This window comes from Hemitrygon akajei, chromosome 26 (genome assembly GCF_048418815.1).
Source record: "Hemitrygon akajei chromosome 26, sHemAka1.3, whole genome shotgun sequence".
NCBI lineage: Eukaryota > Metazoa > Chordata > Chondrichthyes > Myliobatiformes > Dasyatidae > Hemitrygon > Hemitrygon akajei.
The window spans coordinates 39156812-39181006 of record NC_133149.1 but is presented as its reverse complement, the minus strand read 5'-3'; the positions used below and the strand labels follow the sequence as shown (position 1 = coordinate 39181006).

At 41.5% G+C, this 24195-nt stretch overlaps 1 protein-coding gene across 2 annotated transcripts in view; it reads right to left on the bottom strand.

The window, feature by feature from the left end:
- The window catches only part of LOC140716888 (interleukin-18-like), a 48760-nt gene extending 26431 nt beyond the window's left edge, over positions 1-22329 (bottom strand). For both annotated transcript variants that reach the window (XM_073029921.1, XM_073029922.1), the window contains exons 1-3: positions 22216-22329; positions 7717-7780; positions 4975-4986 (exon numbers count right to left, since the gene is read on the bottom strand). In XM_073029921.1, coding sequence (XP_072886022.1) covers positions 4975-4986; positions 7717-7768 — 64 coding nt within the window. In that variant the 5' untranslated portion in view covers positions 7769-7780; positions 22216-22329. The remainder of the gene's footprint in view (positions 1-4974; positions 4987-7716; positions 7781-22215) is intronic.
- Positions 22330-24195: the final 1866 nt, after the last annotated feature.

Here is a 24195-nt window from a genome sequence, read left to right as displayed (position 1 = left end):
GGAGCCAAGGGGGGCAGGTACCGTATATCTCATTGACTTTTTGTTTGTTTGAGTGTGTGTGTACTTTGTTCCCACGTGATTTTCCCATGTTTGTTAGTAATGGTCCGTGTGTGTTTTATTGCTGATCTGACTGCTGTAAATTGTGTGTGTGTGTGTGTTGCTTCTGTTGCCATTTTCCCATGTTTGCCTTCTGTAAATAAAATCTTTTACTACTAAGGCTGTGTGGTGAACTACATATACCTGTCTGGACTGCTCCTGTGGCTCCTCCCACAGACCCCCTGCTGACTGCTCCTGTGGCTCCTCCCACAGACCCCTGTACAAAGGCGATTGAGGCCTGAGCCCGGCCTCATTCTCCAGGATGTAGTGTTGTTCATTCTTCCAGTCAATAAAAGCCGATATCTCGCTTCTTACGTCTCAGAGTGAGTTATTGATGGTGCATCAGGCTGCGTGTCCAGAATCCTTGTCCTTAAGACCTATTGAATCTGTTTCCTCACTTACAACATGCTCCATGTGTTTCTGTTTACCCTTTCTTGCTATTTGCGCAATTTGATGAAGGCTCTTCAGCGTGGAGCTGGCTATGTGGCTGAGGCCTGCAGCATTGACACAGCGCTAAACAGAACTAACTCGGTGGTTATCACTCTTGGGCCATGTCAACCACTCTGTTGATAAATGTTTAATATTCAGTGTGTTATTTGCTTGCTTTATGCTGTTTGCGCAGTTTTTTTTTACACGTTAGGTGTTTGATGTTTTCTTGAAATGGGTTCCCTGACTCTATTTCATGTCTGCCTGCGGGAGGAGGAATCTCAGGTTTATTTACTGTATACAAACTTTGATAATAAATGTACTTTGATATTTTTAATGCAAGAGATGGGTATAATTGAGTTGCCTTGTCCTTCTTAGGCCAAGAATGAGAATTACATCTGGGCTATAGGAGAAAGGTTGAACATTTATTCAAGCAGAAGACAACTCATTTCAGTCATTCAGGTAATATATTAAATCTCCGATTCACCCAAGTCTCCAGTATTAAAGATTAATCACCCAGGTTCTATAATAGTAGAACTCAGGAAAGAGATGCGGGAAAACACACAAGCATTAAACAGAATAGTGCTTTTTTTTAAAGCAAAAAATGATTTTGATTGTTTGTTCAATGGCCAGCCTAGAATCATCATGTCAGGTGTGAAGAATGCTGTGCCAATAATAGACATGATGAACAACCAATGGTGAGAACTTGGGAGAAGGGTAGGAGGTCATGTAATGAAGCCTCCAGGCGTATATCCAACTGGAAATGGCAACCTTAGGACCACACACAGGAGCTGTAAACTGTGTGTTTGGCATCTCATAAACTTGTTTGCACAATGTGTCGATCCTCCAATATCAGATAATCTTGCTTCCACACTAGCTTAGTTTCACACTATAAGCCATTGGAGCAGAAGCAGGCCATTTGGCCCATCAAGTCTGCTGTGCAAGTAATTTTCCTTCCCAGATATCTGTCCTCTTCCCTTCTAACCATTCCTGTTAATATTCTCTTCAGCTTCCAGGGGATTTAAGTAGTCTCATGAAGTCATCTCAAAGAGTTGCTGCTGTGTGCTGCCTCAAACAAACCAATGGAACTTGTCAATAAAATCAATGACTAATGTCCAAATCAAACTAGTGACTGTATTGAAAATAAGTTTTTGTAAGACCATAAGATATAGGAGCAGAATTGGGCCATTTGGCTCACTGAGTCTGCTCTAACACTCAATAATGACTGATTTGTTTCATTCCCATTCTCCCTCCTTGGATTCCCAACCTTTTATGCCATTAAGCAAGGAGTCTGTGGACCCCAGGATGGGAACCTCTGCTGTACCCATTAAGCCCTTTATCAGTCAACAACCTATCAATCTCTGTCTTGAGTGATTCAGGCTCCACAGCTCTCTGTGGGAATGAATTCCACAGATTTATCAACATCTCGCTGAAGAAATTCCTCCTCATCTCAGTTTTAAAGGGATGTCCCTTTATTCTTGAGTTGTGCCCTCAAATCTTAGACTCTCCTACTGAAGGAAACCTCCTCTCCATGCTTTGGCCTTGCAATATCCTGAAGGTTTCAATGACATTTCCTGCATATAAGCTCCTCATATATTAACCCTTCCTTTATATATAAAAAAAATTCTCCTCTTTTCAGGTTTGCAACCACTGATAATTGTTTATTGACCTTAAATAGCTCATCTCACAGTCATCTCTCCAAAACTTCATGGATCATGCCTCACCCAGAATTTTTTCTGGATTTTTGGGGCCAAGCCAGTATTATCTGGTCATCGCTGTTTATGGGACTGCCCCAATTTGCTGGTGTGTTTAATCACACCTATGCTTCAAAATTAATGTGAGGAGATTTTCCCTGATTAAACTTTGTTGCAGAATCCTATTTGCTCCAAACTACCATTCTTACCTTGTGATGCCTTTTTTTGTCCCACCAGTTTCTTACAGCTACACCCTTCCCATTTGTCAGTTCTACAGCCTTCCATTTTACCCTCAAAGTGCTGGTACACTGATTGCATCCTACATCTGCAAGAACTATCCCAAGTTCAGGGAAACCATTGCATATTACAATTTACTTCCAAAAAGGTTTACATGGAATTTAAAGATATCAGCAACTGTGGCAAATTGAAACTTAAAATAGTAACACACACAAAATGCTGGTGGAACACAGCAGGCCAAGCAGCATCTATAGGGAGAAGTGCTGTCGACATTTTGGGCCGAGACCCTTCGTCAGGACTAACTGAAAGGAACGATAGTAAGAGATTTTAAAGTAGGAGGGGGAGGGGAAAATGCAAAATGATAGGAGAAGACTGGAGGGGGTGGGGTAAAGCTAAGAGCTGGAAAGGTGATTGGCAAAAGTGATACAGAGCTGGAGAAGGGAAAGGATCATGGGACGGGAGGCCTAGGGAGAAAGAAAGGGGAGGGGAGCTCCAGAGGGAGATGGAGAACAGGCAGAGTGATGGGCAGAAAGAGAGAGAAATAGAGGGGGGAAAACTAAATATATCAGGGATGGGGGAGGAGGGGCATTAACAGAAGTTAGAGAAGTCAATGTTCATGCCATCAGGTTGGAGGCTACCCAGCCAGTATACAAGGTGTTGTTCCTCCAACCTGAGTGTGGCTTCATCTTGACAGTAGAGGAGGCCATGGATTGACATATCGGAATGGGAATGGGACGTGGAATTAAAATGTGTTCTGTCTCCATCTCTGGAGACGGCTTGTCTACTGATATCTACTATAAGCCTACAGACTCTCACAGCTACCTGGACTATTCCTCTTCCCACCCTGTCTCTTGCAAAAATGCTATCCCCTTCTCGCAATTCCTCCATCTCCGCCGCATCTGCTCTCAGGATGACGCTTTTCATTCCAGGACGAAGGAGATGTCTTTTTTAAACAAAGGGGCTTCCCTTCTTCTACCATCAACTCTGCTCTCAAACGCATCTCTCCCATTTCCCGCACATCTGCCCTCACCCCATCTGCCCGCCACCCCACTCAGGATAGGGTTCCCCTTGTCCTCACCTACCACCCCACCAGCCTCCAGGGCCAACGTATAATTCTCCGTAACTTCCGCCACCTCCAACGGGATCCCACTACCAAGCACATCTTTCCCTCCTCCCCCCCCCCCCCCCCCTTTCTGCTTTCCACAGGGTTCGCTCGCTACGTGACTCCCTGGTCCACTCGTCCCCCCCATCCCTTCCCACCGATCTCCATCCTGGCACTTATCCTTGTAAACGGAGCAAGTGCTGCACCTGCCCTTACACTTCCTCCCTCACCACCATTCAGGGCCCCAGACAGTCCTTCCAGGTGAGGCGACACTTCACCTGTGAGTCGGCTGGTGTGGTATACTGTGTCCGGTGCTCCCGGTGTGGCCTTTTATATATTGGTGAGACCAGACGCAGACTGGGAGACCGTTTCGCTGAACACCTACGCTCTGTCCGCCAGAGCAAGCAGGATCTCCCAGTGGCCACACATTTTAATTCCAAGTCCCATTCCCATTCTGATATGTCTATCCATGGCCTCCTCTACTAACAAAATGAATCCAAACTCAGGTTGGAGGAACAACACCTTGTATTCCGTCTGGGTAGCCTCCAACCTGATGGCATGAACATTGACTAATCTAACTTCTGTTAATGCCCCTCCTCCCCTTCTTAACCCATCCCTGATATATTTAGTTTTTTTCTCTCTCTCTGCCCATCATTCTGCCTGTTCTCCATCTCCCTCTGGTGCTCCCCTCCCCCTTTCTCCCTAGGCCTCCTGTCCCATGATCCTTTCCCTTTTCCAGCTCTGTATCCCTTTTGCCAATCACCTTTCCAGCTCTTAGCTTCATCCCACCCCCTCCGGTCTTCTCCTATCATTTTGCATTTCCCCCTCCCCCTCCTACTTTCCAATCTCTTACTATCTTTCGGTTAGTCCTGACAATGGGTTTCGGCCCGAAACGTCGACAGCGCTTCTCCCTATAGATGCTGCCTGGCCTGCTGTGTTCCACCAGCATTTTGTTTGTGTTGTTTGAATTTCCAGCATCTGCAGATTTCCTCATGTTTGCTCTTAAAATAGTAAGATCAGATTTTGTTTATTTATTTAGAGATACAGCACCAAACAGGCCCTTCCGGTCCAACATGTCGAACCGTACAGCAACCAACCTATTTGACCCTAGTCTAGTCACGAGCCAATTTACAATGACAAATTAACCTACTAACTGGTACACCTTCAGACTGTGGGAGGAAATCTGAGCACCTGGAGGAATCCCACACAGTCACAGGGAGAAAATACAGGCTCCTTACAGAGAACGTCATAACTGAAATCTGAACTCCGATGCCCCGAGCTGTAATAGTGTCACACGAACCACTAAGCTACTGTGGCGCCTTAAGTTAATAAGTTGAGCATATTAAATCTCTGAACAGCATTATTTATGGAAAAGAATATATAATAAGATTTGTACAGTTGAAACGTTCCATATCTTACCTCCTGGTACTTCTACGTGTTTGAATGCAAGGGAAAGAAAAAGAAGAAATTAGTCAAACATTGACTAGTCTAGTGACCTTACAGTATTTCAATAATTATTTATGTTTATATTTCACATTTATTCCTATATAACCATAGTAATACTTGTAATTAACAGATGTTCTGTGGAAAGAAAAGCAGAGTTAATATTTTTAGTTGATGATCCTTAATTGCTATGCTATTTGTCACCGGTTATACCTTGAGAAGTAACCAGACTTTGAATGCAAAGTTAAGCAGAGTCATCTCACACTCAGGTGAATACAAGAAATAATTTTTTTTATTTTTAATTCCTACCTGACGATATTTATCTTTCAATCAACAATGCAAACAAATATCATCCCCGGTGAAATTAACATTCCTACACACACTGAGGATTTGCTCCCAAAATGCTTCTATTAATGCTCTAATACACTAAACGGTAACAGTAATTTCAGATACGTTTCCTGAGTGGGCACAAGATGATACCCACCAAGCCACATAACATTTAATTATATACTTAATGTCTGGTCTCATTTCCTGTATAGAATGACACCTAAGTACATGCAACAGATCAGAGAGCTTCCTCAAACTAAGTTCAGATGATATTTATGCATTCTCTGACTTTGAACCAATGAGAACTAGAATGTACTGCACAAAAACAGTAAAGCTGTTCTTTTTTACTTTGGTATAGAAACACCAATGCCCCTTGAATGGAAAATCCTACAGTAAGTAGTGGATGTGGCCCAGTCCATCACAGTAAAGCCCTCCTCACCACTGAGCACATCTACACGGACCATTATCGCAGGAAAGCAGCATCCATCATCGGGGTCTCCCACCACCCAGGTCATGCAATGTTCTCACTGTTGCCATCAGGAAGGTGGTACAGGAGCCTCAGGACCCACACCATCAAATTCAGGAACAGTTGTTAACCCTCAACCATCAGGCTCTTAAACCAAAGGGGATAACTTCATTTATCTTTTCTCACCCCATCACTGAATTCTTCCCACAACCTATGGACTCACTTTCAAGGACTCTTCATCTAATGTTCTTGATAATTATTGCTTTAATATTATTTATTTTTCTTTTTGTATTTTACTGTTGTCTTTTGTACATCGGTTGTCCGCCCTGTTGGTGCAGTCTTTCAATTCTATTATGGTTATTGGATTTATTGAGTATTACCTGCAAGAAAATGAATCTCAGGGCTGTATATGGTGACATATATGTACTTTGATAATAAACTTTACTTTGAATTAAAGGCGCATTAGTTAAAGTATGAATCTGCTTTTTATGCTTTGGATTGAGGTTTTTTCTTACACTTGTTATAAGCTAATGAATATTCATTGGAGCAAAAATTCATGAAGGTGCTGATAATTAAGAGATCTTGCTTCTCAGCAATATATTTCAACAAATGAGTAATAAGGTCAAGTGAAGTAAATCATAGCCAGTTCTGATGAGGATCTTCAATGTGAAACATTAACAATTTATTTCTCCACAGATACTAATTGAGCTACTGAACATTTCCAGCACTTTGTTTTTAAGTTAAGGCCTTACATGGGTTAATCCGGACATAGTGCAACTGAGTGTGATTCGAGCATTATTTAATACCAACTCTTTTAGGTTTACCACAGGAAATTTAGATTAGTTTTTCTTTATCAAACCCAATTAACGTCCTGAGTAGATAAAAAAAATATAGTTCATGGTGAGTATTTAAATAAATATTTCACTGTGAACAGTTTACACAGGTCTATATGAGTGGTGACAAAATTATACCTGCCAACTCAGGACTATTGCCCACACTCTATACTACTTCTGTGGAAGATCATGCTTTCTTGTTTGCAGGAAATTAACAATTAATATCCAAATAAATGAAAAGAGCTTCTGGGTCATGCCCTCCTCTTGCTGCTATTCTCCAGCAAGAGCTATAGAAGCCTGAAGTCCCACACCACCAGGTTCAGGAACAGCTACTTTCCTGCAACCATCAGATTCTTAAACAAACCTGCACAAAACTAATCCTACTTCAGCAAAGGAATATTATGGGCCACTTCTAGAACTACTACGGGCTCGTCTCTAATTGTGTCTCTTTTTTTGCACTAATATCTTGTTCAGTATAGTCTTTTTTCCCCAGTGTTCATTATGTTTTATTTATGATTCATGTTCTGTGTGTTATCTCAACCTACATACCTGTAATGCTACTGAAAGCAAGCATTTCATTGTCTGAAAAGTGCTCTGTTATTATTACTACATGTATCTCACTGTACTTTTGCACATGATAATAAACTCAGTTTGACTTGTCTGTATTTAATTGATGGCAGAACTTGTGATGGATGAGCATCTGTGTACTTTTACTTATAGTGAATATAAGGGATTTCACAATAGAACAGGAATGTATGTCCTTTAACTTGCTTGTAAATGAGCTGTTATCCTTTTACCAGCAGAAAAACAATAGTACTTCAAAAGTATTCAGAGAACTTGGTGCTAAGGTTGTGAAACATTTTGATGCCAATCTTTACATAAATGGTCAATAATCCTTTGATCCTTAGCTGAATCTTTCTTTGCTTTCTTCAATCTAGAGAATAACTACCTCATACTCCAGCCTAGACTAGGATTGATCTGTGCAGGCATCCTAACCCACATCGGATCTTGCCTAACCTTAACTTACAAACTTGTTCCTTGGCTCTGGTATATGTATCGGTAAGTAACTGTGAATGTTTGAATCAAACTTACCTTCAAACCATAAAACCCCATCCTTGAACTCAACTGGTCTCATTTCCTGCATTGTTGTTGATTACTGTAAGATAAAAGACAGAAGTATAGTGGAAAGTAATGCCCACAAAAATAGGTAAGCAAGGCTGCATTATTTTTCCAAATGAAAACAGTAAGTGCTAGAAGCATCCAACAGATTAGGCAGCATCTCTAGAAAAAGATACAAAGTTGATCTCTACCTTGTTATGCTCTTGCACTTTATTGTTGACCTACGCTGCACTTTTTCAGGAGCTTTTACACTTTATTTTGCATTGTTATTGTTTTAGCTTAATGCACTGTGTATTGATTTGATCTGTATAAACAGTATACAAAACAAGCTTTTCACTGGATTATGGTACGTGACAGTAATAACATCGGGGTCACAAAACGAAAACAAAAACTAGACACAACAAGCGACAAAGTAAATTTTAGGCAAGGAGAGTGAAAGCTAGGAGCAACTGGTTGAGTCTGGCTGGCTCTGAGTGAACAAGGACTGTGGATGAGAACTGGGGTTAAGTAGGCTGTGGGTGATGAATCTGGAATGGGCAGCAAGTTGATCCTATTATCTGGGTGGAGACTGGAAGGTTACTGCACATGCAGGCCTGGCAGATAAACCAATACCCATACCAAAGACTGTTCATGAAAGCCAGTCAAGTTGAAACATTAACTCTGTTTCTTTCTCTACAGATGTTGTCTGATCTGAGTGTTTCCAGGATTTCTGTTTTGATTTCATATTTCTAGCTTCTGTGTTTTTGAAATCCTTTGTTTTAGAAATTGTAATTTGTAAATCTTTTATAAGATAGAAATCCTGAGTTTTAAATGATTTAAGAATATTTGGATTTAAATGTGTCACTGTAAATAAATGAACTGTGTTTAAAGTATCTGCTTGGTAGAGGGGGGACCCACCACTCAAATAATGGCAGCTAGACTCACCGTGGAGGACAAACAGGGAAGCGATCTAACTTTTAAAGATTGGCTAGTTGCAGTATAACCTCCCTTCAGTCAGGGTACGTGGTTATTTATATCCGATAGGACTTAGGGTCTTCATTTGAGTTCAGAGCTTTGTGGTCAGCAAACCATATTATCACAAAACCAGCCATTGTACCTGCCCAGAAATCCTTGACAAGTTGTACCACTATCGGTAGCTAATCACTTTTGTGAAACCTCAGACCATCTGTGCGTATGTAATAACACTCCACAAAGTAGTTCTGAGAAATAAAAACACCATTCCATTAAGTGATTAAAACCTCTTGTATATTCCACTTAATTCATGTCATTGGTATTCATTGAAACATTTGTTTTCTTTGTTTTACATGTCTGTCTCCACGTTGTCAAATGCCATAAGACCATAAAACATAGGAGCAGAATTAGGCCATACAGCCCATTAAATCTGGCCCACCAATCCACGGCTGATTTTATTATCCCTCTCAAACCCATTCTCCTGCCTTTTCCCCATTACCTTTGATGCCCTTACTCATCTTGCCTCTACAGCTGTCTGTGACAATGAATTCCACAGATTCACTATCATTTGGCCAAAGAAATTCCTCATCTCTGTTCTAAAGAGCCATCCCTTTATTCTGAGGCTGTGCTCTCTGGTCCTAGACACTCATTTAGGAAGCATCCTCTCCACATCTACTCTGTCTAGTCCTTTCAATATTTGACAGGTTTCAGTGAGATCTCCCATAATTATTCTAAACTTATGTGTGTACAGGCCCAGAGCCATCAAATGCATCTCACAGGTTAACCCTTTCATTCCTGGAATCATTCTCATGAACCTCTTCTGTACCCTCTTCATGAAGGCTATGTAAAATTAGAATTGCTGTAGCTAATTCTTTTTCAGACACAAGAAAAAGAAATGACAGAGGGATAAACATTGACCATGATTGAATAACCTATCCTTGTAAGTACCCTGGAGTGACTTCTGCACAAGTGAGCAAACAGGGTATCATATGAATGTTACATCTGAAGGATGGAACCTTTAGTAATATAGCATTCACAGCTCAAAGGACTCAATTCTGACCATTTATGTGGGGTTTCTGCATTTTCACAATGACCATCTATGTTTCTGCTCTGGTTTCCTCCCACAGCCCAAGGATATTTTATTTGTTTGATTTAGAGTTACAGCACAGTGACAGGCCCTTCTGGCCCAACGAGCCCGCTCCACTCTATCACTCCCATATAACCAATTAACCTACAAACTCAAACATCTTTGCAATGTGGGAGGAAACCAGAGCACCCAGAGGGAACTCACACAGTCATGGGGAGAATGAATAAACTCCTTACAGGCAGTGGTAGAATTGAACCCAGGTCACTGGTACTGTAATAGTGTTATGCTAACTGCTACACTACTGTGCCACTCCAAATACTGTTAAGTTAATTGGCCACCATAAACTGATCCTCTGTGTAGGTGTTAGTGTATTTTGGAGATGCAATATACCAGATATTATATTAATATTTGTATCAACCAGCCTTCAGATCTGAATATAGATTGCAGACTGAATTTAAAATGCAGCTCAGAACAGTAAATTGCAGACCAAGAAACACCCAATTGATGTATGTCTGCATATGTATGACTGTGATCTATAACACATTACATGAACACAACTCGGAGACCACAAAAATTAACTCATTTTGGTGGGATGACCCAGAAACTTAAAAATTACATGCAACTCAAAAGAAGCATTATAAGGGCATTACAATAATAGAAATTGTCCTGTTATCTTTGTTCTTTAACATATAAAGTGTACTGAAATGTTAGATCAAGGAGTCTCCCTCTCCCTCGAGTGACTACAAAAGCTGTCATCTTGTGTGTGGCCCGAATAAAGACAATTTTATATCTGCCAGATGTACCTTCATTCACAGTCACAACACTGGCACATGCCAAAAGGAATCAAAGGAGAGTTGTGGGGCATGTGAGAAAGAAGAACACCCAGAGCTACAAGAAAGTCAGGAGAGGGTCATGGAATTAATGGAGCTAATGATACTGGGAGCTGATGTGGACTTGATGGGCCAAACTCTAAGTGGCCAGCACCTTTTTCCCCAGGGTGGTAATGGTTAATATGAGCGGATATTCTTTTAAGGTGATCAGAAGAAAGTGTAGGTGAGATGTCAGGGGTAAATTGTTTTTTAAAACAGAGGTGGGTGTCTTAAATGCACATAGGTGTTGGTAGAGGTGGATACATTAGGCACATGGATGAAAAGAAAATAAGACCATAAGACTGGAAAACATGGAAGCAAAATTAAGCCATTCAGCTCATTGAGTCTGCTCTGCCAGATCTAATGGAGGGCTATGTGGGAGAGAGGCATTAGATTGATCTTGGAGTAGGTTAAAAAGTTGGCACAACATCATGGATTAATATGCCTGTGCTGTACTGTTCTGTATATTTGCCTACCAATGACAGATGGTAAAATGTCTAACCTTTCACCCTAACATCCATTGTTCTTACTATTGCTACTCCTTCAACTCACAGTAGCTCTAGAGCATACCATCTAGAAAATGCCCTGCAGTTACTTACCTAGCCTCATCTGTCACCACCTTCCAAACCCACTAGCTGCATGTTCCTTTCCTGTCACACACCACCCTTCACGGCTGCTGGACTCTTGGCCCTGCAGCAGAGCGGGAGTGGCCTCACCAGGAGTCTGCTGCATTCACCACCAGATTCACAAAGGCCTTTAGGGATGGGCTATAAATGCTGGCTTTTCTGCTGTGCTCAGATATAAAAAAGGTTAATTTTAAAAATCTCCCACGAAGAATAAAATTGTAACTATCTTTTTCCTATCCTTGAGCAAATGTGTTTGGTCATATTAAATATATCATATTATTTTCATTTCTGTTTCTTTGAGAATTTCAAGAGGTACAGGGACCTTGGGTCCCACATCACCAGTTTCAGGAACAGTTAATATCCCTCAAAAGTCAGGCTCCTGAACCAGTATGGCTAACTTCGCTCACTTGGACAATGAACTGATTCTACAACTCTCAGACTCACTTTCAAGGACTCTACAACTCGTGTTTTTTGTGTTTGCATGATTTGTTTTCTTTTGCACACTGGATGTTTAGCAGTATTTATTATGTATGGTGGCATCTGTCTGTAACGAGGGACAATGGATTTTTTTAAAAAGCCTGGGTGGAAGGTATGTAGCTCCTCCTCTTGGCCTCACTGGTGTAGTCCAAAGGAAAGCAAGCAATATGTTTGGCACCAGCTTGGCTGCAGGAACTGTCAGGAGGATGTTCAATGATGTCCAGCCACCTTAGGGGCTTCACTCCAGATTTGCTGTCTGGGTTTACTCCCATAACCTTTGTCTCTCCCGAGGCTGCCCACAAGACAGTGGAGCTATTTACCTATTGCTGGGGATCTGGTTCACGAGCACCGGGGCGTGTCCACACACCGGTGGGCCTGCACGCTACGTTTGCGGGGGCCAGACGTTCTCCCTGTCCTCTCTAGTTCATCCTGAGTCCGAAAGGAAGTCGGTTTCCGTGTGTCGCCAGTGAGGAGGCACTACATGAGGCTTGCTGTTGGAGAGGCTACGTACTGGCAGGGAGAGACTTGCACCTTCAGCTCTCCTCGCAAGACTGCCAGCCAGTGGTGGAAGCTGAAAGTGAGAGTGACCAGCTCTACCTGCTCCACTACTACACTAAATGCATCACAACAAAAATTTGACACCCATTCTGTATAATTTTTCATATTCTATTGTATTTTATTTTTCTGTCAATGCCAGCAAGAAAATGAATCTCAGGGTAGTATATGGTGACATATACATACTTTGACAATAAATTCACTTTGAACTCAACTTTTTTTCATCTTCTCTGCCAGTAGATGATTGACAGATTAAATCCTTTGTCAATTCTGCTTGTGTAATATCTCAATCCTTTAATCTCAGTGATTAAAGACTATAAAGACACATAGAGTGAGAAGTTTACATTAAATGAAATCTCTCAGCATTTGGCAACTCTGGCAGGAACTTTTGATGGGGGTAAGAGAGCTGCGAAAATTCAAAGGGCAAGAGCCAACAGATTTTCTTAGGTTTGCACTATCTAAGAAATCATATGCTGGCTTTGGAAAGGGTCCAGAGGAGGTTTATGAGAATGATCCCAGGAATGAAAGGATTAACATATGAGGAGCATTTGATGGCTCTGGGATTTTAGAAAAATGAGGGGGGAATCTCATTTAAAGCTACTGAATATTGAAAGGCCTAGATAGTGTGGTTGTGGGGAGGATGTTTCCTGTAGTGAGGGTGTCTAGGATCAGTGGGCATAGGCTGAGAATAGAGGGATATCCATTTCAAACACAGATGAGGAGGAATTTCTTTAACCAGAGGATAGTGAATATTGACACAGATGGCTGTGGAGGCCAGGTCATTGGGTATATTTAAAGCGAAGGTTGATAGTTTTAGTTAGACAGGACACCAAAGATTATGGAGAGAAGGCAGGAGAATGTAGTTGAGGGGGATAATATATCAGCCATGATGGAATAGCGGAATAGCAGGCTCAATGGGCCAAATGGCCTAATTCTGTTCATACATCTTATCTCAACTCACAGAGTTAGAAATTTCTGACTGTACTAAAACAATGGTTAGCTCCATGTGAATATCCTACAGAAATCTCTGCTATTACTTTCCCGAGTCATAGATTATCTTTGCAGTGTTTTTTGGAATAACAACACATTGAGAAATGTGTATACAATTGTCTTAATAAATGGTTTGAATAGTCAAAACAACTTGGAAGAGCACTCGTGGCATCAGAATCCAAGAAGGCAAGAACACTGCTCACTTGCTGCCTCTATAATTGGAAAATGTGGTTTTATTGTCTAGTATTTGCCAGTAATAATGGTGGAGCTCAGAAATGCAATGATGAGTGGTGGGACTCTGGCAGAATTCCTAGTAGCAATATACCATACTGCAAAAGCCAAAAGCTGTTGTGTCTTATGCACCTAAAATTGCACAAAGAGCCTTTTTATTCTACTGGAGCTCAAGGGTGGTGGGGGCTGTTGCCTTGTGAGCAAAGTCACCGAAGAGAAGTACAAGTAGAAATGAAGCAGTCTCTTTATACGACACAGCCGGCATCATATTGAGACCCCTTTCCGAGAAAGAGGCCTGCTTGACAACATTACTAGACAACATTTTACATGCTAAAGATCAAAGGACAATTCCATATTTACATCTCTTGAACTGATGTTTCGGGCCGAGACTCTTCATCAGGACTGGAAAAGAAGGGGTAGAAGCCAGAATAAGATGGTGGGGGGGGGGGGGAAGAGGAGTACCAGATAGAAGATGACAGGTGAAACCATATGAGGGGGAGAGGGGTATGAAGTGAGAAGCTGGGAGGTGATAGGTAGAAAAGGTAAAGGGGTAGAGAAGAAGGAATCTCAGAGAAGGGGCAAGTGGGGGGGGCACCAAAGGGAGGTGATAGAATCCAGATTAGCATCGGAAGTGGGCTGCACAGCCCCTCGAGTCCTCTCTGTCATTCAGGAAAACCTCAGCTCTGTATTCCCACTGCTCCTGGTAACTTCTCACTTCTTACTTATCAAGTATGTATCTACCCCACCTTAAAAATATTCCAAGACCTGTTAACATAGAAACATAGAAAATAGGTGCAGGAGTAGGCCATTCGGCCCTTTGAGCCTGCACCGCCATTCAGTATGATCATAGCTGATCATCCAACTCAGAACCCTGTACCTGCTTTCTCTCCATACCCCCTGATCCCTTTAGCCACAGGGGCCATATCTAACTTCCTCTTAAATATAGCCAATGAACCGGCCTCAACTGTTTCCTGTGGCAGAGAATTCCACAGATTCACCACTGTCTGTGTGAAGAAGTTTTTCCTCATCTCGGTCCTAAAAGGCTTCCCCTTTATCCTTAAACTGTGACCCCTCGTTCTGGACTTCCCCAACATCGGAAACAATCTTCCTGGATCTTGCCTGTCCAATCCCTTTAGAATTTTATACGTTTCAATAAGATCCCCCCTCAATCTTCTAAATTCCAGTGAGTATAAGCCTAGTCGATCCAGTCTTTCTTCATATGAAAGTCCTGCCATCCCAGGAATCAATCTGGTGAACCTTCTTTGTACTCTCTCTATGGCAAGAAGGTCTTTCCTCAGATTAGGGGACCAAAACTGCACACAATACTCTAGGTGCGGTCTCACCAAGGCCTTGTACAACTGCAGTAGAACCTCCCTGTTCCTGTACTCAAATCCTTTTGCTATGAATGCCAACATACCATTTGCCTTTTTCACCGCCTGCTGTACCTGCATGCCCACCTTCAATGACTGGTATACAATGACACCCAGGTCTCGTTGCACCTCCCCTTTTCCTAATCGGCCACCGTTCAGATAATAATCTGTTTTCCTGTTCTTGCAACCAAAGTGAATAACCTCACATTTATCCACATTAAATTGCATCTGCCATGAATTTGCCCACTTACCTAACCTATCCAAGTCACCCTGCATCCTCTTAGCATCCTTCTCACAGTTAACACCGCCGCCCAGCTTCGTGTCATTTGCAAACTCGGAGATGCTGCATTTAATTCCCTTGTCTAAATCATTAATATATATTGTAAACAACTGGGGTCCCAGCACTGAGCCTTGCGGTACCCCACTAGTCACTGCCTGCCATTCTGAAAAGGTCCCGTTTACTCCCACTCTTTGCTTCCTGTCTGCCAACCAATTCTCTATCCACATCAATACCATACCCCCAATACCGTGTGCTTTAAGTTTGCACACTTATCTCCTGTGTGGGACCTTGTCAAAAGCCTTTTGAAAATCTAAATATACCACATCCACTGGCTCTACCCTATCCACTTTACTAGTTACATCTTCAAAAAATTCTATAAGATTCATCAGACATCATTTTCCTTTCACAAATCCATGCTGACTTTGTCCGATGATTTCACCTCTTTCCAAATGTGCTGTTATCACATCTTTGATAACCGACTCTAGCATTTTCCCCACCACCGATGTCAGACTAACTGATCTATAATTCCCCAGTTTTTCTCTCCCTCTTTTTTTAAAATGTGGGGTTACATTAGCCACCCTCCAATCCTCAGGAACTAATCCAGAATCTAAGGAGTTTTGAAAAATTATCACTAATGCATCCACTATTTCTTGGGCTACTTCCTTAAGCACTCTGGGATGCAGACCATCTGGCCCTGGGGATTTATCTGCCTTTAATCCCTTCAATTTACCTAACACCACTTCCCTACTAACATGTATTTCCCTCAGTTCCTCCATCCCACTAGACCCTCGGTCCCTTACTATTTCCGGAAAATTATTTATGTCCTCCTTAGTGAAGACAGAACCAAAGTAGTTATTCAATTTGTCTGCCATGTCTTTGTTCCCTATGATCAATTCACCTGTTTCTGACTGTAAAGGACCTACATTTGTCTTGACCAATCTTTTTCATTTCACGTATCTATAAAAGCTTTTACAGTCAGTTTTTAATGTTCCCTGTCAGCTTTCTCTCATAATCTTTTTTCCCTTTCCTAATTAAACCCTTTGTCCTCCTCTGCTGGTCTCTGAATTTCTCCCAGTCCTCAGGTGTGCCACTTTTTTTTTGCTAATTTATATGTTTCTTCTTTGGACTTGATACTATCCCTAATTTCCCTTGTCAGCCACGGGTGCACTACCTTCCCTGGTTTATTCTTTTGCCAAACTGGGATGAAGAATTATTATAGTTCACCCATGCGATCTTTAAATGCTTGCCATTGCATATCCACCATCAACCCTTTAAGTATCATTTGCCAGTCTATCTTAGCTAATTCACGTCTCATACCTTCAAAGTTACCCTTTAAGTTCAGAACCTTTGTTTCTGAATTAACTATGTCACTCTCCATCTTAATGAAGAATTCCACCATATTATGGTCACTCTTACCCAAGGGGCCTCGCACGACAAGATTGCTAACTAACCCTTCCTCATTGCTCAATACCCAATCTAGAATGGCCTGCTCTCTAGTTGGTTCCTCGACATGTTGGTTCAGAAAACGATCCTGCATACATTCCAAGAAATCCTCTTCCTCAGCACCCTTACCAATTTGGTTCACCCAATCTATATGTAGATTGAAGTCACCCATTTATAACTACTGTTCCTTTATTGCACGCATTTCTAATTTCCTGTTTAATGCCATCCCCAACCTCACTACTACTGTTAGGTGGCCTGTACACAACTCCCACCAGTGTTTTCTGCCTCTTAGTGTTATGCAGCTCTACCCATATCGATTCCACATCCTCCAGGCTAATGTCCTTCCTTTCTATTGCGTTAATCTCCTCTCTAACCAGCAATGCTACCCCACCTCCTTTTCTTTCCTGTCTATCCCTCCTGAATATTGAATATCCCTGGATGTTGAGCTCCCATCCTTGGTCACCCTGGAGCCATGTCTCTGTGATCCCAACTATATCATATTCATTAATAACTATCTGCACATTCAATTCATCCACCTTGTTACGAATGCTCCTCGCATTGACACACAAAGCCTTCAGGCTTGTTTTTACAACACTCTTAGCCCTTATACAATTATGTTGAAAAGTGGCCCTTTTTGCTTTTTGCCCTGGATTTGCCTGCCTGCCACTTTTACTTTTCACCTTACTACTTTTTGCTTCTACCCTCATTTTACACCCCTCTGTCTCTCTGCACTTGTTCCCATCCCCCTGCCACATTAGTTTAAATCCTCCTGAACAGCAGTAGCAAATGCTCCCCCTAGGACATTGGTTCCAGTCCAGCCCAGGTGCAGACCGTCCTGTTTATACCGGTCCCACCTCCCCCAGAACTGGTTCCAATGCCCCAGAAATTTGAATCCCTCCCCCTTGCACCATTTTTCAAGCCACATATTCATCTGAAATATCCTCCTATTTCTACTCTGACTAGCACGTGGCACTGGTAGTAATCCAGAGATTATTACCTTTGTGGTCCTACTTTTTAGTTTATCTCCTAACTCCCTAAATTCACCTTGTAGGACCTCATCCCGTTTTTCTACCCATTATGTTGGTACCTATGTGCACCACGACCACTGACTGTTCACCCTCCCATTCCAAAATGTCCTGCAGCCACTCAGAGACATCCTTGACCCTTGCACAAGGGAGGCAACATACCATCCTGGAGTCTCGTTTGTGGCCGCAGAAACGCCTATCTATTCCCCTTACAATCGAATCCCCTATCACTATAGCTCTCCCACTCCTTTTCTTTCCCTCCTGTGCTGCAGAGCCACCCATGGTGCAATGAACTCAGCTGCTGTTGCCTTTCCCTGATGAGACATCTCCCCCAACAGTATCCAAAACAGTATATCTGTTTAGGGGGGGGATGACCTCAGGGGACTCCTGCACTACCTGCCTACTGCTATGCTGTCTAGTGGCAACCCCTTCCCTTTCTGCCTGTGTAACCTGTCAGTTTCCACTGACCATTGAGGAAAAGAATTCCAAAGACTCACAGGAAATAGATGATGTCTTATTTTCAAACAGCAATCCCAAGTTTTTGATTCTCCCAGAAAAGGAAACATTCACCATGGCAAAGTCTCCTAGGATTCCCTGTCTGTCAATCAAGTTAACTCTCTCTCTGTATTCTAGTGGATACAAGATGAGTCCAAACTTGCTTCATAAGACAACCTGGCAGGTTTAACTTTCTCTGATCGATTCCTATACAATAATAGCCTTCCTTGACTAAGGAGACCAATACTGTACAGAGTATTCCAAGAATGTTCTCCCTAATGTCCTGTATAACTGAACCATAATTTCCTTACCTTTATAATCATTTTCCTGACAGTAAATGATAACGACCATTTACTTTATAAGTAATCGTGTTGTACCTGCACACAATCCATCGCACATCATGCACCTGATCTCCCTTACCTCTCATCCTTGGACTGCATTAGTCATTGATGCAAACAACACATTTTAATGTATGTTTCGATGTACATTTGACAAATGAAGCTAATCTTTTGATTTTAATTTTATTTTTTTGTTTCCTTACTAATCTTTTCATTATTTGTTCTATTTAATATTCTATGTAATCATGTATCTTTTTCCACTTACATTCTTTGTTGTCGTTGAGTGCCGTCAAGTTGTCAATAACTCATGGCGACCCTATGGATAGTGTAATTGTCCATAAGGTTTTCGTGGCAAGATACGGAAGTAGATTGCCAGACCTTTCTTCTACACAGATAGTGCTGCCGAGATTGGGACCTGGCCAGATTTGAACTCAGGACTATCCACTTCGAAGTCCGGTGCTGATACCACTATACCACTGGCCAGCCAACTTGCATGCTTTAAGTCTTATGTTATGAGCAACTTTTAAAAAAATTACCCACAGATGGTGGGCTCCATCATTGGAAATATTCTTTCTTGTTGGATTGCATCTATCTTGTATATTGGGAAAGATTCCCTCAGATGTCTACCACTGCATCTTGACTGAATAATCCTTTAACCCGAGTTGCCAGTTCATGTTAGCTAGCTGTTCTTTTACTGTTTCCCTTATGGGAGAGGTGCTCACCAATGGAAAACTGTTGAGAAAATCAGGGTCACCAGGAGAAGACTGTATGGATGTTGGGTGATGATGTGTTGGGTGTGGGATGGGGGATGGGCAATACTGGTGCGTGGTGTGGGGGAGGAGGTGGGGATGTGTCTGTGTGCTACAGCACGGAAATAGGCCACTCAGCCCAACTCATGCACATGGTCCAGTGGACATTCGGTCATTATTCCTCTCCGCGCCTTGTGGTGCATCAGGCAGCAAACTTTTCCACAATATTTGTCTGTTGTTTTTTTTTATATGAGGCTGAGTTGCTAACTGAACGCACAACCCAGCGCACATGGAAAGCGTCTAAGGAGTCAGCCAGATCTGAACCCAAGTCCAATTGCATCAAAGTCCAGTGCGAATGCCACTACACCACCGGCTGGCTCTAGTGGAGTTACTTCCATATTAATCCCATGGCCCTTTATGTTTAATTGATATAGTAGCGATTACTAAGAAATAGTTAGAGATAATCTTGGGAAGGATAAGTATATACATTATACTTTATACATCCCAGCAAAGGCCATTAAACTTGGGTTCCATTTAACTAATACCAGTCCAGCCCCCAGCCTTCTGGTTACGATGAACGATGGTTACGATTGCATGCATACCCCAAGTGTCATATATGCAGAAAAGTTAACACATATTGCCAAACTGTGAACTTTCTAGTAAGGTTTAACTTTACATCTGACAGCCTCCATGTGTATGCATGCCAAATAGTCAGGGTGTGTGGAATGGAAACCTGGATGTGGACTGCAAGTTTGATTAAAAAATAACTGTCATGAAGTGCACAGAAGCACTGAAATTCTGGGCAGTTGCTTTTTATCCTGAGGTTTTGTTTCTCAGCAAAAACATAAACAAATAATAACACACATAAGTGGAAAGAGAAATCAGTTAATATGAGTCAGCAACTCTTTCTCAGAACTGGGCGGAAATGGTGTACAGTTTTCAAAGCCATGCTGAAGGGAGTGAGGTGCAAGGCAAAACAACATGCAGACAGATTAAATGATAAAGCAAGACATATCTTAAAGAGAGAATATGGGAAAGGAATCCAGTATAATAATGAAAATCAATGAGACAGCAGTTCATCTGAAGTTGGAGAATCAATGTTCATTCCAGAGGAATGCGGAGTGCCTTGCTACTCTCAGAGCGTGCTGAGGGATGCATGGAAGCTTGGTGCAGCCATCACAGGGCTTTGGTGGGGAAGGACCACAGAGGAGAGAGCAGGAGAATGGGGTTGAAAGAGAAATGGATCAGCCATGATGAAATGTTGGAGCAGGCTCGATGGGCTGAAAGGCCTAATTCTGTTCCTAAATCTTATAAACCCAAATCTATCATGAATGTATGAGAGTTTTGAGATTTTAGTAACTGCAACATTTGCATAATGGATTCTTATCAAAAATCCTTTTGACTAAATGTGACTGGGTACTTAGTCTGAATTTGTGATGTGATTCCATCAAAGGTGGAATCTCCTCACAGAGACAATGCCGGGCATGAGTAGAGACAATTAACATTAAGCAATGCATGTTCTGCTGTCACAGATCAAATTGTTCAGCACATGAGGACACATAAAAGGTCCAGCTAACTCATGTGGTAGCAGATATTATTCCAGATTTGCTGAGTGGCCAAACCTCTATGATTTTAAAGGATTATTTGTGGACATAAGTTGTTGATGAACATCAGCCATGGAAAAATAAAGCAAGCTGTGATGAAAATCACTTATGATCATACCAGGCCACTCTCAATCAATAACTGTTGGAATTGGAGAACTGTTTATATTTCTGATTGCACATTATAGGAAGAATGTGATTAAGTGAGATGAAGCACATAAAAGATTCACAGGAACTTTGCTTTTTAGGAGGATAGATTGGATAGAATGGGACTGCTTCCCAGCAGCAAAGGAGGCTGAGGGGTGACCTTCTAGATCACAGATTCCCAACATTTTCCCCCAACCCCTGTTCTAGAGGTTTATAAAATTATATGGTATATAGGGTAAATAGTTATGGTTAGTAAACACAAAGCACACTGCAGATACTGTGATCAAATCAAGACGTACAAAAAAGCTGGATGAACTCAGCAGGTCGGGCAGCATCTGTTGAAAGAAGCAGTCAACGTTTCGGGTCGAGACCCTTCATCAGGACCCCGAAGGTGAAGGTGAGAGGGAAAAGATAAAAAAGGATCTTAAGGGTCAAGATATGGAATGAGCTGCCAGAGGGTGTGGTACAGGCAGATACAATGACATTTAAAAGGTATTTAACAGGATAGAAATGAGTCAAATGCAGGCAAATGACATGACTATAGACATTTTGGTCAACACAGATGAGTTGGGCTGAAAGTCCTGTTTTTGTACTGTCCATCTCCATGAGTCTCCCAGTTTTGAATCTAGTCCAACTGAGTTACATGTTATAACAATAACCGACTGATAAAAGTTTAATTCAAGAAACACACTTGAATTAGAGCCCAAAATACAAAATACAGTATAGTGCCAGAATGATGTCAAATGAAAACTGACATCATTATCTTTGTTCAATCAGGAGTTTAAGGGAAGTATGTCTGATAAGATCTCACAATGAGAATACTTCACCCTCAGAGCACAAAACCCTTTTGATCTTTTTGAAATTGTCATAGCATTTCAATTCTAAGGGATTAAAGCAAATTTACTTAAATAACGATGAATAAACACAAGAGATTCTGCAGATGCTGAAATTCCAGAGTAGCACAGAAAATGCTGGAGGAACTCAGCAGGTCAGGCAAAATCTATGGCAGAGAGTCAATATTTCGGGCCAAGACCCTTCATCGTGCATTTAATGTGACCAATCCCTTTGGTTTTACTTTGCATTGATGCAATAATCTACTTCGTAACGTAGAAAGTAAAAACATACACACTAAACCAAATGTCGTCTAATGATTGGCAGAAGTTTAACACAAAACTTCTCTGCTGTCAAATTCAATCCTGATAGGAGTGAAATTTGCTGTTTGGAGGATAGGTACCTACCTATGAGTATCAGCCCGGTGGATGTAGTCTTGCCTGTGACGAACTTTGAGAAATGTGCTTGTCAGAATGGAAACTTCCTCCTCAGACTGAAAATCTGCCCTCTGCGTGATTACGTTATTGCTCTAGCTTCCTCCATTTAAAAACCTAGCATGGGTTCCATCTGCTGGACAATTGTGGGGTTGCCAATCTACATTGAGTCGTAATGTAGACCTGGCAACATCGCAGTAAATTTTCTCTGCACTCTTTCAACCTTGTTTACATCTTTCCTATAGGTGGGTGACCAAAACTGCAAACAATACTCCAGATTAGGCCTCACCAACACCTATACAACTGCAACATAACAACACATCTCCTATGCTCAGTACATTGATTTATGAAGGCCAATGTGCCAAAGTGAAAAAATCTGTCCCCTTGTCAGGAGTGGGCCAGGTTGATGTCAGCAATAAGCAAGTTGACCTGAAACATTCATTCATGTATTCATGTATCTATGTATTTTATTTGCACAGTTTATCTTCTTTTGCACCGTGGTGGTTTTGTGTGTAGTTTTTTCATTGATTATATTGTGTTTCTCAGTTCTACTGTGAATGCCTGCAAGAAAATGAACCTCAAGATAGTTTATGGTGGCATATATGTACTTTGATAATAAATTTACATTGAAACTTTAAAACTTTGACATTTACTTTCCCTCCTCAGATGCTGCTCAACCTGCTGAGTTCTAACCACAAACTCTGGATTCCAGCATCTGCAGTCTCTTGTGTCTCCTGAGGATTCCAATGCTGTCAAATCCATTTCTCTGTGAAGCAGCGGTAAATCTCACTTCAGAGACCCTAATGCAACATATTATTCCTTCAAACATTCCTAGTGTCAGCAGTAAGGGAGTGCTTTGCTGGATGAGATCCCATATCTCACCTTCACCCTTTTAGGGAAACATAAATTATTATTTCCTGCGACAACAAAAAAAAATTGGTTGCACTTCAGCAGGGCTTGACTGGACGTGAAGTGACCTTGAACTTTCCTGAGATGCAGAAGGTGCTTTAGATTTTCTTTACCTTTGTTGGAGGTTCAAACACCTTATTGGAAAATCAAAAGACAATGTTAAACTTGTCTCTGGGAAATGGACACATTCCCGGAACTGCCACTCATTCCATGGAAAATTTCAGGAGAGGAGAGAGGAACAGAAAGCAATAGAACAAAACATATTTCACAGCAACTTTAACATTATAAAGGCCTCTCATTGTACTATAGAATCACAGAAAAAAGGCCCAGTGCCCCAATTTGTCTATTTCAACCAGTTTGTCTGAGTTAGTCCCATTTGCCTGCATTGGCTCATCTCTGTCTAGATACTTGTCCAAAAATCTTTTAATTGTCAAATGCAATTGTTTCTGCTGTAACTCAATATTAATATTTGATACCGGGCCATATAAGAAGGTATTTTACTAATATCTCCTTATATGGCCCTGTATAAAATATTGAGTTACAGCAGAAACAGTTTCATTTGACATTCAGATGACATTTTAACCTTATCAAAATGAGCTGTGCTGTGATGTTCTATGTTTAATGTTGAATCTTGATGAGCCTCAGAAAAATTGGGATGGGGTCAGAATTAAAGAGGAGAAAAGAATCAGGGAAACAATACAAAGTTTGGAGCCAGTACTCCTGAAGAAACAACCACTGGTATAGATCCCCGATTAAAATCAAGGGTGTAAGAGGCCAGCTTTACGGGACTTAAAGGCTAAGGCAGAGAGTAGGGGTAGGAAGAAGGAGATGAAAATAGAAGCAGTGAGATCACATCCTTAAGTCATAACAGGAACAATTCCATCAGCAGATAGGATACAGCAAACGATGTTAGAATTTTAGTTGAAATCAGGATCAGAGTCAGTTTTATAATCACTGACTGTAGATGATGTGAAATTTGTTGTTCCACAGTAGCAGTCCAATGCAAAGACATAAAATTATTCTAAATTACAGAAATAAATCAAG